This window comes from Condylura cristata, unplaced genomic scaffold (genome assembly GCF_000260355.1).
Source record: "Condylura cristata isolate star-nosed mole 26May11 unplaced genomic scaffold, ConCri1.0 scaffold00030, whole genome shotgun sequence".
NCBI lineage: Eukaryota > Metazoa > Chordata > Mammalia > Eulipotyphla > Talpidae > Condylura > Condylura cristata.
Genome location: NW_004567131.1, coordinates 16,600,876 through 16,617,796, shown reverse-complemented (window position 1 = coordinate 16,617,796; position 16,921 = coordinate 16,600,876). Strand labels below are relative to the sequence as shown.

Sequence of the window (16,921 nt, the reverse complement as noted above, 5' to 3'; positions counted from 1 at the left end):
TTTATTTATGCATACAGAACTGGGGTACAGGCCAGAGGTGCAGGGGCAGTGAGGGGATTCACCAGAGACAGTGGGGAGCAGAACAGGCAGATATTCAAAGTACACTGCTGAGGGGAGCAGCGGGCGGGCCAGGAAAGGTCTGCCGTCCCATGTAGGTCACCTCCAGGGAAGGCGGGTATTGAACTCATGCCGAAGTGGCTTTAGCTTCTTAGTGCTGTGCTTTAACATGCTGTGCCACCAGGGAGGGCCCGACTTTCCTTCTTAATAAAGCTTTATTGCCATTTCTATCTAATCGGTAGCATCAGTGTCTTCAAGAAAAGGACAAAAGTTTTCCTTAAATAAGTAGCAAGACTTGAAGAGAGGTGGATGGAAAAGAGGGAATGGGAAAGAGAATTGAAGACTATTGGTGATAATAACTATGAGAAAGAAGAAAAGGAGCTTAATGTGGTATAGAGAGCATCAGAGAGAAGGTGGTGGGAAAGAGATACGGGTTAGATAGCTCTCTATCCTCCATGAAGACCCTTTCTGCATGAGGCAGCTGCTTTTTTGCTCTTTGGGGCTTTCTCTTTTATGAGGAAAAGGAAAAATGTATGTATGTAACTAGCTAATAATGTCACTAGGGAATGTGTAATTCAGATGTTCATAACTTAAAAACAGTACTAAATATGCTTTCATGCCCTTGAGGAATATCTGCTGTCTGACAATACTGACGTAGAAGGCATATTTAACATTTTCATACATGTTTGTCCTATTCATTTTGTGTATCTGTCTCTGTTAGAATCTGAAAAGTAGAGATGATCGGATCCAAATGTGCTGCTAAATTAATTATCATCAATACTTTGCAAATAAAAATAACAAATATTAATTATAATTATTTTTCTTGAGGGGGTCTGGTCTAAGACTTACCATTTTGTAACTTTCAATTTGTGTTTCTCTTACTAAGTTTCATAGGAGAATTTATAAAGGAATTCCACTTCAGCTCAGAGGTGAAGTCTGGGCTCTACTTCTGGAGATACCTAAAATGAAAGAAGAAACAAGAGGTCTTTATAGTGTGAGTGTCTAAAGCCTATCTATTATTTTGAAATTAAAAAGAAAATTCCAGTTTTTATTTTTAGCTTTTGAGATGATATAAAAACATTCACATCTTTATTTACAATTATATTAAAATTATATCAGATTTTATAGATCTATTATCTGTTCTCTTGATTGTTTCATTTTTTGCAATCTACTTAAATTTTAAGCACATACATGCATAGTGAAAATAATATTTTCTCTATCTATCAGTACTTACCTAGCATTTTTTCAATACTTGCAATGATTGATAAATGTTGGGGCATATTCAGAAGGAAACAGACTTAACACCTAATTGTAGCTGCTTGCTTACAATGTAGTATTAATGAAATCACTTCTCAAGTTTATATGGGAATAACAGTGGATGCAATTTAAAAATAGTTGCCTGTGTATGATTGTTTTTTTTACTTGTAAAAAAAAACCCAGAATATTCCCCAAAGTCTCTAGACTTTCTTATAACTTTAGACTTTGTTATAACTTTTGCCTAAAATTAGCAAATACATTGAATATTTGTCCTGTTATCTTTTTTAAACCTAAATTTTATACATATTCTTTTAAAGGACCTTATACCTAAATATCATTTTGAAATGGCCCTCAGAATAATCTGCATAAATAGAATTAAAATAGAATAAGTGAAATAAAGAAAATGATCATCCAAAGCCAATACTAATTATAAAAAGGGGCTTTGGAATGCTCTTTTGATACTTTCTCTTTATATACAAGTAAACTTGTATATATCAAAGATGGAAGGTAATAAATACTGATTAATTTTGAACAGTTGCTCATTTTTTAATGCATGAAAGATTTAAGATTAGCTATTCAGATCCTACATAGACTGTGAGTTTATATGTCTCAGAATTTTAGTGTTTAAAGTTATTTTGGATTGTTAATTATATATTTGCCTTTTAGAATAAAACTTGTAGAGCCACTGTTGAAATGTCTGAGAGAACATACATAAAATTGAAGCTAGCACCTGGTATACAGTGAGCTTGGCATGCAATAGGTACATCATAAATATTTGCTTAAGTAGCCATGCTGAATCATTTTGGAGGCCAAATCCACAATGATATTGCTATTTTCAGTCTCAGTACTTTCTATTATATTTCTCACCCGCAGGTTTGTGGATTTATTAGATCTTATTTCTTTAAAATGTTTATTCTTGTATTATGTGATAATCATGGTCCTGAATCCATCCAATCTTTGAGATAACTGTAGAATCTGCTTCCCTCCTTCATTACATAAAAGTATGCTTAATTTTCTGCATTTTACACAGTAGCTTATAATGTTCTAGGACATAAATGGTCTTTTTGAACTTTTCATTTTTTAAAAATCTACTTAAATGGCCTTTCCTTTAATCTTGAGCTCTTTTTTTAATATTGGATTTTCTTGACCTCTTGTAAACTGATATACAGATGTATATACATGTTTTTCTCCCTTTCAATTAAATTTTATGTTAAAGCATATCTTAAACTTTTTCTTTCTGTGCTTCAGTGTCTCAAATCTTTTACCAAGAGGCCTATGGAATAATAATTGAAACCTCTTGTCATTTCCTATTTAGGAAAAACAAAAACTTTAGAAATATATAGAGATTATTTTCAAAGCTAATTTTTTGTTACGTTATCTGTACAACTTTTTATCAGAAATAACACACAACAGTGTTTTAGTGGTCATATGATTCTAATACTATAAATATCTACCTCTGTCTTCATATATCTTCCTCTGTCTTCATATATCTTATAAGTTCATGGTTTACAAAACTATAGAACATGGTTTACAAACTCATAGAAGCTGCCCTTCTGTGAACTCTCACTCTAAACACAAAATACACAAACTAAAAACACATCGTATATATATTCCAAATAACCTTCTTTCCACTTTTAACCTACAGCAGTAACTAACAAGGATATGTTTATATATATTTATTGGGATTGATTTTAGCAGTGGTGTATATATTACCTATATATGGTATATAGATATACCAATAATGTATATATAGACACATAATTATACTTACACATGATTTAAGTGTGAACTAATGTATATTTTATTTAATGTCTCTTTTGATGAAACAGGAAGATTATACAAACTCACCTAGCCCCTCTTAACCCTGAAATGTCACTGAATTGGTAGCAGAAAGTTTTTTTTTTTTTTTTAACAGTCAGACTTACAAGGCATAAGAAAATAAAAGAGATACAGAGGCCAATTTTTGAAAACCAGAATTTAGACAGACACTAAACTTGAGAAAGCTAACCTAGGCTGACAGTGAGAGACTGGAGAAACAACTTGATTTATGTCTCAGAATCTCCAGAACTTCGTAATTATCAACTCTGGTTACCTCTGAACATGGAGGTAAAGCTAAAAACACAAGTGGTGAAAGTCTACTATAGTAGCAGTTAGAGGTCTTAAGTCTCTAACCCTGAAACAAGACAGGAGGCTTGCCATTTAGAGAAGTTAGAACAAAAGCCCTCTGGACTGAAGAGTATAGACAGTGCTAGGAGTGGGATAAGGGGTAAGGACTGCTGTCATGAAAGCACAGTATCTTGAGTTGAGTATCTTGAATTTGGGGCATTCAACATTTTCCTTCACTCAGCTCTCAGAACCTATGTAGGCAGTAATTACCTTCCTGACAAGAAGATACCTTCTCTGGGGAACTAGCCAGTCTAAGAAAATAGACAAAGACACTGACTCCCAGGGAACTCCACTGACACTGCCTAGCCAGATCACTCCATAGTGAAGACACAGTTGGAAAGCCACCATGCACAAAGAGCTTTCCATCAGCTTTTTAGTGTTCTACTTTTAAGCATAAGCAGTCAGTGAGGTATCACTGCTTGTTGGAAAAAGGAGCTAACATGAAGACAAATGAAACAAAAGAAAAATAAAAACAATTTATAGAAACATAGAGCAAAGTGAAAACTCTAAAAAAATCACTTTATCTTCAGGGGGAGAAACCAAATATTATATCTATTAAACAATTATAATTGCTATAAAAAGGAATATTCAAGAACAACAAGGAGCTTTTTTATAAAGATATATATATATATGTAAATGGAAATAAAAGATTCCAGTGGAAGGGTTAAAAAGAATTTTCCAGAAGATAGATTATAGTCAATAAGATGGGAAATTATAGAGAAATTACAAGAAAACTAAATGACAGCCCAGGAAATTCCACACTGTAATGATAAGTCTTACAGAAAGAGAAAATGGAAATGGGGAAGGCGGGAAGAGGTATTTGATAAAGAAGTCATTAAAGAAAAATTCCCAGGACTGAGAGATGAGTATGAGTTTTAAAGATTGAAGAGACCCATAGAGTAAGTAAAAGTAGATTCAAACTAAACAGGAATGTGATTTTAGAACTTGGAGAAAGAAATTCCTACAACTTCTAGAGAATAAAAACAGGTTTCATATAAGCCAGAATTGCAAGGCAGCACTGGAAACTGGAAGACAGTGAAGTGCTTTTGGGCAAAAGTACTTTCCAACTTAGTATTCTCAAACAACCAAACAAGTAAGAAGGTAGAATTATCAGATATCAAAGTTTCAGAAAATGTGCTTTCCATGCACCATGTCATAGGAGCTACTGGAGAGTGTTTTTCCAGATAAGGGAATAAACCAAAAAAGCAGATGTGGGAGCCATGAGACTGGGAGAAGTAAAGCAAGAACTAGTGTACAGTGAGGGCACCTGCGTAATCCTAGGTGTGCAGCAGGCCCAGAGCTCAGCCAGCCAGACTAGAGCAGCCAGAGGCAGTGGGAGACACTGTCTGTAAGAGTGGAAATTTAAAACATAACCATTTGGTTTGAAACCACCAGAGGAGAATTATGCAATGTAAAGTAAGTCTGGGATTGAATTAATGAAGAGTATTAATGAATTAATATGATGAAGAGCAAGAAATAAGAACAAGAAATAGCTTCAAGGAAAATAAAAATGTGCCAAAAAGAAAAAAGAAACCATAGTAGATTGTGTGACTTGACTGTGAAGAGCTTTTATAGAGTCTTAGCAATGCAAACTCCAAAAAGTTCTTTGTACAAAATGAAAATCTATCTGTACTGATAGGATGGGAGGGAAAAGGGAGTGAGGAGAAGGGAGGAGGGGGAGTAGGTAGAAGAGAAACTTCATTATGTATTTTTTGTTTTGTTTTTACTTTTGAGCCATGAGAATGATTTTCCTAAACCAGAAAATTTTTAAATAAGAATTATTTTACTATATGACATAGACTTTTCAACAACTGATTTCCATAAATATGTGCTTTCTTCCTCTCTTTTTCCTCCAGAAATTAAAACACAGAGCACGGGGTTGTTCACCTGATATCAGACAAATAGACCTTGATGTCAACCGCACATTTAGGGATCATATTATGTTTAGAGACAGATATGGTGTTAAGTAAGTAAAGTTTAATAATATGAAATATAAATAACAAATAGTCTTTATCAAAATTTTTATTAACATAAAATGTGTTCAGAATGTCTTCTAGAGACAACAATTTTGGTTTAGGTCCTAATGGTGTAAGCTTTTGCAGAGCATTTGGTCTATGTTATGTGCAACTTAGGGTCTAATATAACTCAAACATTTAACTTTTGACATAGTAGGTGATATAAGATTGGTAAAGAATCATTTTATAATCTGTGAATTTATAATATGATAAATACTTATTAAAATCATAGAAAAGGTATTAGCGATAGTTACGAGAACCATGTCAGTGATCAATATATGTCTCTACTCTTGAACCAGTTATAAAGGAAACTAAGAAAATAGAAAAAAGACATGAGCAACAGTTTATGAGTGAAAGGCATAGTTTTGCTGACCTTTATGTCACTTAAGGTTCAACTAGAGAAACAGAAACCACTAAGAGATATAAACTAAATAAGAGATTTATTGTAAAGAACTGACATAGACATTTGTGGGAGCTGACTGTGCAAGTGTGAGATACTGAATGTAGGCCATGAAGAGAGGACAGGCTGGAACTCAGAGCATGAGCTGAAATTGTTTCCACAGGAGAAATTTCTTCCTAAGGGAAACTGAAGTTCTGTTTTATCTGCCTTTTAACTGAATGAGACCTATCCTGAATATCTGGGATCATCTCCCCTACTTAAAATCAACTAAAGGTGGTTTTTAATCTCATCTGCAAAATAGTCTCTTTACAGCAACAGCTAGATTAAGATTTGAATAACTGGAGTTTGTAGCATAGCCAAGTTGATCTATAATGTTGACCATTGCAATTCGTTACTGACTTAATTTCCAGATGAAGACAGTAACAGTCATACTTCCATTACAGTAAGACAACTGTTTTGCTATCACTAAAAATATGTTAACCTTTTCCTTACAAGCAGATGCAGTCTTTGGGGTGCTGTTCACTCTTCTGCTTTGATATTCTGTAACCTAAATACTGTGATAGAAGGTTAACTATTAACATATCTGGCTAGCATGTTAGATGATAAGGAAAAAGATATGTGTGTGTGTGTGTGTGTGTGTGTGTGTGTACATATTACTGTTGATACCAAAATAAGAAAAATATTAATTATATTCATTTCTGCCACTGGGCATGTGGTCATAGCTGGTTTCTAAATCTCTTTTACTATCCATTCTGTGTTCCCTGTGCCCTCAGCATATACCCCAGCTGTTTGTATTTCTTTACTTGGTAGAGTGACCTAAACCTTTGTTGTTGAAGGCGCAGTACATTAGTGGATGGTTGTCGTTTTCCACTAACTTTAACCACAGGGTTTGGGATTTAGAGACACCCCAAGCATTCTCTTGTATCAAATGACTCTAATGTTCATTGTACAGTAGCAACTCAGTTTACTCTTTGTAATAAGGATCAGTGTTTTCTAGCAAAATTGGTTACTTCCTTGCTGCCCAGCTTATTCAGAGGCAAAAGGAGCCCAGAGTTTGTAGGTGGCAGACTCAACTTACAGCTCAGTGGAATTACTCTTGTGTTTCCTAGTGCGAACACATTGGAACTAAGCTCTCTAGACGGAAGCAAACACTTAGCTAGAGGACACTAGGGATAAGGGTGGGTGGAACCATCTCATAGCTATACTTTGACTCTTGGACTCCTGCTCCTGCATCCTATCTGTGGGAAGGGACTGTGCATCGTAGTCTGACTTAAGAGTATGTGCGGCCTCCTGGAAGATACTGCCTCAACCCTGCAGGGTATTACACCTCACCTGGAATAATATTTCCAAAAAGTCTCCATTCCAGGAATAAGGGCGGTTTTATAGTGAGAATATAGTTCATTGAAACATAGTAATAAATTAAAGATATTGTTATGCCCTTTGTATTTTTTATATAGCTTTTCTATCAGAGTGAATGTTCTCTGTCCTCAAATTTAAGCTATATATTGTTTTAGCTGATCTTGGGATCATTTCTTTATTATAAATAGTATAATATCTGCATTATCTATGCACTTGCAATCTGTTCTTAAGTTTATAATTGAAAAATGTGAAATAACTAAATTGTGTTCAATGTAAATTTTGTTTTCTGTAGGCAACAATCTCTATTCCATGTTCTTGCTGCATATTCTATTTATAATACGGTAAGTTTGAGTGTGCCTGCCCACAGTTCTTAGAGTTTTACTCTGAGGACCTGGAGGAGGTCTTGGTACTCCTCTTCAGGCTGAGTTTCTCCATCTTAGAGCTAAAGGGTCTCTTTCAGCTCTGTGGATTTTTATAGGGGTCCTATGGCAACTGTGGGGTCTTAGAGCAGAACTGGTTTGGAAGTGAAAAAAACTACAGTATACCAATGAATCTCAGCCCCTTTTTCTCCAGATTATATTTTGATATGCTTTAAGCTATTTGTTTTGTTTTTACTTTAATCAAACTGGATTAGATCAGGATGTTGGTGGGTAGATTTTTATTTGATTCTTGCTAACTCTCATTGTCCCTGAAACCTTGTGTTTTAGTGTCAAATTTTGCCCATTTGATGAGATCAAAATAGGAAAATATGTGTACCTACCCACAAGTAGGCAAAAATTAAACCTTTTAGTAATAATACATGTTCTTAAGGCATTTATCACTCTGATAATTTTCGCCATGAGTATTCAGTGTTGAACCTCATTTAGATGTTCTGTTGGTGCTTATTGACTCAAGGAGGACAAGGTTTGAACCTTGGGGTATGTAATTTCTATTGTGATTATAGTCTAAGTTACAAAAATTTAACTCAAATTTAAAAAGCTTATTAAAGAAACTTCTCATAGAAATGAAGTTATAGTTGATCCTCATGGGAGTTGGCAGATTGCTCCCCAAACTGCTTTCTTTGCCTACTTAACAGTTTCTTCTTGGCCAAAATTGCATCCGTAGATTCTGTGCAATCTTTCTGTTCAAGTACATACCACCATGTATATAGTCTCTGTGGCTTTATTCAGATTTCCTAAAGAGAGTAACTGATTAGTCAGTGCATCCTATTGTTTGCCTTGGGACAGGTGTCCCCTTCTGGCGCATCAGCCCATGTGCATGGCATAGATATAAATCTTAGTCTACATTACAAGCAGGGAAGATGGGAAGAGTGTGCAGTTCTCAGAGAAAGTGGAGATACTATGTGCCTATCCCCAAAGTATCTATGTAAAGGTCCAAAAATCTAGAAGAGACAAAATGGCATATTGGGAATTGGAGGAGGAGAGAAATTTGTCAACAGATGGGCAAAGAAGAAGAATACTAAATTTAGAATCACAAATATAAAAGAAACAAAAGTTGTTGTGCCCCTTATTGAAAGTGTAATAGTACTGAATAGGGAACAATAGAAATATGTGTAGGTTTAGCTTTTCCAAACTTAAGCATTTGTGCTTGAACACGATTTTATTTTGTTATAAGACGTGGCTCAATGCAGAAAAGAGTATATTTTTCTGGAAAATTACCCAGTAATTTTTTTTTATTTTATAGATCAGTTTTTATTAGTACTTATATAGATATATAGACAATTTGATTTAAATCATCAATTTTTATGTCCTCGTTTACTTTTTAGGAGGTTGGATACTGTCAAGGAATGAGCCAGATCACAGCTTTGCTCCTTATGTATATGAATGAAGAAGATGCCTTCTGGGCCCTGGTCAAACTGTTCTCAGGCCCTAAACACGCCATGCATGGTAAGAAAGCCCCAGAGTTTATCACACAAGGCAGGGAGAATAAGGTAAATTAAAACAAAATACAAAAACTTCATGTACAGGGACTTGTTCAGTTTATATTTGTTGTAATTTCACATTTCATTTTTCTTTATTGAATTTTCTTGTTCATATTTCTTTATAAGGAATATGAACTTTATAAGAATATAAACTTTCTTGTTTATATTCTTTTGTGTTTACCATAAAATATATTGTTATCATTTAAGAATTCTTTCCTTAACTTGCCTTCAGTTAGCAGAAACAAATTGAAGTTTGGAGGAACTGAAGAATAACTATATTATTGGGAGAAATAAAAGATAGCTTGATCAAAACTATATAGTCCTGCAGTTATCATCTCAGTGAAAAATACCTATTATTGACTAGAAATTTTGATGTATACCCTGTCAACAGTTATTGAGAAATGACACTTAGTATTTGAGACAAAGGTACATAATAACTTAGTAATTTTGTATTTCATGTGTATATTTTAGTTCTTTCAACTGTAAAGTTTATTTCATTTTACTGAAGAGCTAATAATTTATTACATAAATTATTTTTATTATATAACTTATTACATAATCTCAAAACTTGACATAATTTTCACTTTCAAGTTAGGAGAATTTTTTTTTTTTTTTTTTAGAATCTTTTACTTATTTGTGAAGCATATGCAATAAGCTTTGTTTTAGAGAGTTTGGATTAAACCTGTCTTGGCTAAGTTAAGTAAAAGTTACTTCTGTCAGTAGAATGCAGAATTACTTTCTAAATGTTATACACGTGGTATTAAATTAAAAACAAATTTTAATGCTAATCACTGAGAATGGGTTATTAAGTTCTCTTTGTGAATATTTAAGCTTCATAAGGTGGGAAAACTGTTAAATGTTTAAAGTTATATTTTACACAGTTAAATAAAGTTAGATCTACAACAATATTTTAATACTACTAATATTTGCATTTATACTACAGGTAATCTTAGAGATACCACTTTCTAGGTCTACCTATGAAATTTTATAACTAAATTAGGTTATCTCAATTCTTTGCACTTCCTATATGAAAGTGGTATCATTTATAAACATACAGAATCAAAGTGGGACCTGAAGAAAAAAGACAAAATGCCCAAATCTCTAGGATATCACTGAAAAGTGAGATGTTATGTATCTTAAGATCTTTGAGCTAGTGTTCATTATTGAGGTCCTTTTTCAAAATCACACTCTGTCCTGAAATTCTTCCAGTCCACATTCTTGTCAGATTGATTGTAAAAACCATACAGACATAGATATAGATTTTTTAAAAAAGATTTATTTATTTATGTATACAAGAGCTGGGGTACAGGCTAGAGGTGCAGGGGCAGGAGTGAGAGGACTCACCAGAGTGGGGAACAGAACAGGAGGATTGACTGAAATACACTGTGGAGGGGAGCAGCAGGCGGATAGAGCGGTCTGCCATGGCATGAGCGTCAACTCCCTGACCAGGGATCAGTGGCTGTGGATAGCTTCATTGAGCTTTAACCCCTTGTGCCTCCAAAGAGGGCCATATGGAGATAGGTTTTTAAAAATAAAATCATTTCACTGGAAAATGTTAACCAAGGGAGGAATGGGATCTTTTTCTGGAAATTTTGCTCACATCTTAGAGAACTGAGAATTACTTAAGAAATTGTCCTTTCCAAAGATTATAATTTGATGTTTTTCAGTGGTATCTTCCTTAGCTCTTTGTGGAACATAGATTTACTTTATGAAAAATTGATGTTTTGTGGAAGAAATTTAACTCTAAAATCAAATAAGTTTGGGTAGCTGAATTAAAAAAAAGTTATTTCAATCTACAAAATTAACCTAGAAATCAGGAATATTCAGGAGGTGTATGTGATATAGAATGTTTCCCTTAGATTATTTTATATTTACCAAATTATTTCTACTGAGGTAATTTTGGTTTACAACACTGGATTTTTTAGGAGTAGATGTTCACACCTTTTCTAATATGTATTATCATACCACACCCACTACCAGAATACCAATAAATTACCACCAGCATAGACTATTTCCATACACCTTTCAAAGTTACATACATGCAAGTCAAAGTAGAAAGTACTGTTATTGAGAAATCATAAACCCATACTCTTTTTGTGTAGAATATCTGTAAAGAAACGTCATATAAAAAGAGATGTAAAGTTCTATGAGTTAAGTACACTGACAATAATAATTTGCTGTTTGTAATTGGTTACCTCTTAGAAATCTTCGAAATATTGATTATATTGTATAATCAGTTGAGATAAAACACAAGTGATGATGCAAGATGCATCAGACAGTATCTATATGCTCGACTTAATGCTAAATTAACTTGTGGGAGTGTTTAAAAAGTGATTAAAATGAAAATTTACTAATGAAATTGTTAGAATAAACTTGAAAAAGTATGCAAATGTTGTATATAATTTATTAATAGTAAAACAAAATAAGTATCAAGAAAATAATGTACTATGATATGGCCCAGTACTTGGCTTCAACTTTCATTTTTTCTTAGCTTATTTACCTTTTTTAATCAGAAATGTTATAAAAAATCTTTAGCAGACAAATACTAGATTAATATACAAGTTTCATTACTCAAAGCCTTTCCACAATTATTACCTTGAAGAGAAAAAAATACTTAGTAACTACTTGATACTTTGTTGTTGTTAGTTGAAAATGAAAGAAGCTATGTGTTAAAATGGGTGGTTTTGTTGGTATTACATGAAGTATTGTCTTTATGTTTGTATTCTAGGCTTTTTTGTTCATGGTTTTCCTAAACTCTTGAGGTTTCAAGAACATCATGAAAAAATACTGAATAAATTTCTGTCCAAGCTTAAACAACACTTGGTAGGTAGATGTGATAATGACTTATACTTGCTTATTGAGAGAACAAAGCTAGAAGAACTAAGTGCAGCCTTGGGCCCCAATCATTTTATTGATTTAATTTCACCTATTATGCAGTTATAATTTATACTTGTTTGAAAAACATTAAATTTGTGAAATTAAGAATTGATGAACTATCACAGCCTTAAATCAGACTTCTTTGAAGTTTGATATAAGTATATCTATGTATGTATGGAAACAATATAATTTTAAAGGTATATGATTTCTCAGTAATTTTGGAGGTTTTTTATTGCATAAAAATATGTTTAGGGTCATGTGAGCTATATATATACTTTATGGTAAAAGAGTGATTTAGTAAAGCAAAGATATTTCACTGCAAAATGTATTAAAGAAAATAAAAAATGTATTATAATCCTTGTATAAGAAGAATTTAATATTAGGTGATCAATAAAACTGAGGGAAGTAAAAGGAATATGGAGAAACGAAATAGAAATATTTCAGTTTGAAAAAGATCTGTTGCAAAATGATTGTATGTTTAGCTTTGATAGCTACCTCCCAATAGCAATACTAACTTTTAGTATTGTCTTGTCACGTTTTGTTTGCTACAATCCAGAAATTGTGAAGTCTTTGTTTTTTCAGGATACTCAAGAAATCTACACAAGTTTTTATACAATGAAATGGTTTTTTCAATGTTTCCTTGATCGTGTGAGTATTTATTTATAAAGCCCAATCATAAAATTATAAATACCAGATGAAGGCAAACTGTTTATCTTATTTCTGTTCTGTTTTTTGTTATAGACTCCCTTTACACTAAATCTCAGAATATGGGATATCTACATCTTTGAAGGAGAGAGAGTTCTCACTGCTATGTCTTATACAATCTTAAAATTACATAAAAGTAAGAACACATTTATAAAGATTTAAGAAAAATCTAGCTGTGTTGTGATTTCTGATTTCTCATTCCCTACCCAACTTCATTTCTTTTAGTAGTTAAGAAAATTCTTGAAATTTAGTGAACAAATAATCTTTTACTTGGTAATTTACTTTCATTGGGTCTTATGACTAAAGCTTAACTGTATTACAACTGTCTTTGATTTTCTCTGTATCAGTTTCATTTTCATGCTTAAACAGTAAAATGCAATGTATTGCTTTCACTAATAATATCCTTTTTTAGGTATTTATTTCCACTGAGATCCCTTATTCCTTTTCATCAATCTGAATCTCAGGTTTGTGATAGGAAGAGAGAGACCAAAGAACACAGGCATCTTGTTAAAAGGACTGGAGAAGACATTTTTCCATTACTGTTTCCTTCATCCAGGAAATACCAGCCAGCTCCAAGCTGTAGACCAGAGATGTATAACCTCCACCTCGATCTCTGTGACTGATTACTTTGTGGCCTCTGGGGCAAGTACAGTCCATGTATATAGTTTCCAAAATGCAACTCAAGGCTTTAAAAAGTCTTCAGTTGTAATAATTCAAGGATTCTATAAAATTGATCTACTATGCCTTATTTTAAAAATCAAGAAATAGTTTTTTCTTGAATGTGAAAAACTTCATCAGTTTCAATTATACTTAAAAATTATGTGACTACTTTTGTAATTGTGCAGAGAAGAAAATCATCAAAAGCTTTAGAATTTCATAAATTAGAATAGAATTTCATAGGCCCTCCCTGGTGGCACAATGGATAAGGACGCAACACTGCAAGCTAGCAGCAGCCGCTTCAGTGCAAGTTCAATCCCTGGCCCCAGAGATGATCCACATGGTGTGGCAGACCTCTTCTGACCAGCCTGCTGCTCTCCTTGGCAGTGTCCTTCGTCGATCTGCCTGTTCTGCTCCCATTCTGTCTCTGGTGAATCCTCTCACTGCCTCTGCACCTCTGGCGTGTACCCCAGTTCTGTATTGTATGCGTAAATAAATTAATGTTAAAAAAAAAAAACTCATTAAAAAAAGAATTTCATAAACTTCTTGTAATCTTGAATATAGTTTATTGGTATTTTCATTCTACTTAAGCTAATTAAGTACTTAGAGATATTTTGTAGTTTTTCTCCCTGCTGTGCCTTTAGCTTTGTTCTAAGTACATGTTAGGTACTTTAATAGAAAATTATTTGATTAGTTACTTGAAAAGCATGGACTTCAGGAGTACCAAATTGTCCAAACTTCAGATAGGAATGAAAACTCTCTTTAAAGTCATATTTGTATTGTTATAGTGAAAGAAAAGCACGCACAAGTGTTGTGTGCATCTCCCTTACCCCCAGAGTCTGTCCTATAACCACATGCTACTGCTCTTCTCTCCCTCTAATCCTCTGCTTCGTCTCTTTTCTTTCTTTCTGGATTATGAACTGACCAAGATATAGAATGTGTATGTTTCATAGACATGTCCTTACTGGTATAATATTTCCTTGAGTAAAAACATATATCTTCCATACCTTTCTTTCCCCTCTTAAATTATGTTTTAGATATGACTCTTTTTATTAAATTTATTTACTATATATGTTTTACATCCTTGTTCATTTTTAAATAATGGTTACCTCCCCTACCTCAGCTGTAATTTCCATAGAATGTCCTTACCCAGTTCACCCACACACCGTCACCGCCATCTCCCATGCTTCTCTCTCCCTCTTCCAGGCTCTTTCCCTCCCCCTCCCCTGCAGGATGTCTCTGGTTTATAACTGTCTATTTTTGTTTTGTCTTGTATTAGTATATTTTCCCCTGATGTCTTATTTGGTTCCCTTGTATTCCTCCTATAAGTGAAACCATCCAATGTTTTTTTCTATCCTTCTGACTGTGCCCTATAAAAAGAAATACTACATCAGAGAAGCATATATTATTTTTCAACCTATGGTAGCTATTAACACAGCATTTTAAATTTCTGTCATCCTTTCTAGAACATCTAATGAAACTGTCCATGGAAGAACTTGTTGAATTTCTTCAGGAGACCTTGGCAAAGGATTTTTTCTTTGAAGATGACTTTGTCATAGAGCAACTTCAGATTTCCATGGCAGAACTAAAAAGGGCAAAATTAGATCTTCCAGAACCTGGTAAGAAATATCTAAATATTTTGTATCTAAAATACAAATTAAGATTCAAAAACACTGTGCAATAGATGTGGGCCATTTCTCTTCAAAGCATTTTTATGTCGTGGTGAGGACATAATATAGATCAGTGTCTTACCTGCTGCTTATGACTTTATTCTTATTTTAAGAGAAAGCAAATAAACAGTAACTAAATCTGCCTCCCCAATAGAATAGCTAAATCTCTACTGAAATTTAGAAAATGCAGTTGACAAGGAATACTGTTCAATAGAAATAACTGTGGTGCTTTAAACTAGCATAACAATAAGCACTTTTTATTTTTATCACCTCAATTTGTGAAGCCATATGCAGTAACAGAGCAATTATACAGCCCGTTTTGTAGAAATAGTATTTGAATACTTATATATGAAACTACAGAATCATCAGATAGCTTTATTGACCGAGAGTTCAAGTATTCTGATTAATGATCTAGGGCTTTTTGCATTATATTGCAGTGCAGGTAATATATTTTATTCACTTATTTCAAAACATCTTCCAGTATCTCCTATTGGGTTTTCTGCTAGGTGTTGTGCAGGAGCTTTAATATCCCCATGCTTCTTCTTCTCCTGGTGTACGAAGAAAGACAAAATGTATGCAAATGATAGCAATGGAGTAGGTATGGGGTAATGTAGAAGCTGGACACAGGATAAGTGGCAATGTACCAGAGGAAGTGTTACAAGAACACCCCCCATGAGCTGAGAATAGTGGGCAGTGCCTCCCTGAACCCTCTGGCTCAGTGCTCACCTAGGCACCTCACCTCTGTTGCCCTGCTTTGGGTCCAGAGATGGAAAGGAAATAGGTCAGTATTTATGCCCTCAGATAAAGTTGGACCAAGCACTTCCCAGTCATTGTGATACATGCTTTGATATCTGCTTGGCTAGGAAGCAGAAATGCATAGATGTAACAAATATCTTTCCCCTTTGGTAAAAAGCAAGATATATTGATTTTAGTTATTTTATTGCCAAGGATCTGGTCAGAATTTTTCTGAGGTTTGTTTTTGGGTAATCAGGATTGACGAAAAAACAAACCATTGCAGCAAAATGGAGTATGGACATAGGCCTCATGAGGTCAGCCATCGCTTGTTCAGAATAATAATATCCATTTTCTACTAATTCTTTCCTGAAGCAGGGAATACATTTGGAACAGCAGTTACTAGCTACTTGCTACTCCAGCATTTATTTTTTAAGTGTCTTGCCTGCTTTTAAAAGAATAGAGTTTCAGGCAAATTTAGTAAAAGACGCATATAGAGAAAAAACATATATAAGAATAACTTAAATGTGAGAATAAAATGGAAGACTTGTTAATTGAATATGATGAATTACTATTAAACTAGTTGCTAATATTTATTGAATGCATACTTTTTTCCAAATGTGACATGCACTATCTCATTTAATTCCTGAAAATAATTCTAAGGAAAAGTACCCATCCTCACTCTATATTTGAAGATACTTGGTAGTAGTTGGTTGTAAAGTTACTTTACTAGGAAATACTAGAATGGGATGGAGATTAGAACAGAGGCATAAAGGGAAAGGAAAAATATGGCTATGTTTGCTCTGATCATATTTGCAACCAAGGTGGAATATAGTGAGTGATTCTGCACTTTCTTGGATAGTAATTTGTCTTTAATTTATATTTCAGCTACTGCATTTACTTGCTGGGCTTTCTTTTACTTGCTGGACCCTGCCCATTGTTCTCTTCTTTAAATTATTGTAAAATATATATGGAACATTAAGATAACTAAATAACATTGTAGTAAGAAATTTTTTTTTAAAGATTTATTTATTTATTCATACAGAACTGGGGTACAGGCCAGAGATGCGGAGGGTGAGAGGCTTCACCAGAGACAGAGTGGAGA

The 16,921-nt window shown here is 33.7% G+C and overlaps 1 protein-coding gene across 2 annotated transcripts in view; it reads left to right on the top strand.

The window, feature by feature from the left end:
* Positions 1-16,921, top strand: part of USP6NL (USP6 N-terminal like) — a 98,383-nt gene that overhangs the window by 69,469 nt on the left and 11,993 nt on the right. For both annotated transcript variants that reach the window (XM_012731415.1, XM_004691243.2), the window contains exons 6-13: positions 944-1,051; positions 5,337-5,446; positions 7,547-7,595; positions 9,020-9,140; positions 11,904-11,998; positions 12,635-12,700; positions 12,794-12,893; positions 14,881-15,033. In XM_012731415.1, the coding sequence (XP_012586869.1) occupies positions 944-1,051; positions 5,337-5,446; positions 7,547-7,595; positions 9,020-9,140; positions 11,904-11,998; positions 12,635-12,700; positions 12,794-12,893; positions 14,881-15,033 (802 nt within the window). The remainder of the gene's footprint in view (positions 1-943; positions 1,052-5,336; positions 5,447-7,546; positions 7,596-9,019; positions 9,141-11,903; positions 11,999-12,634; positions 12,701-12,793; positions 12,894-14,880; positions 15,034-16,921) is intronic.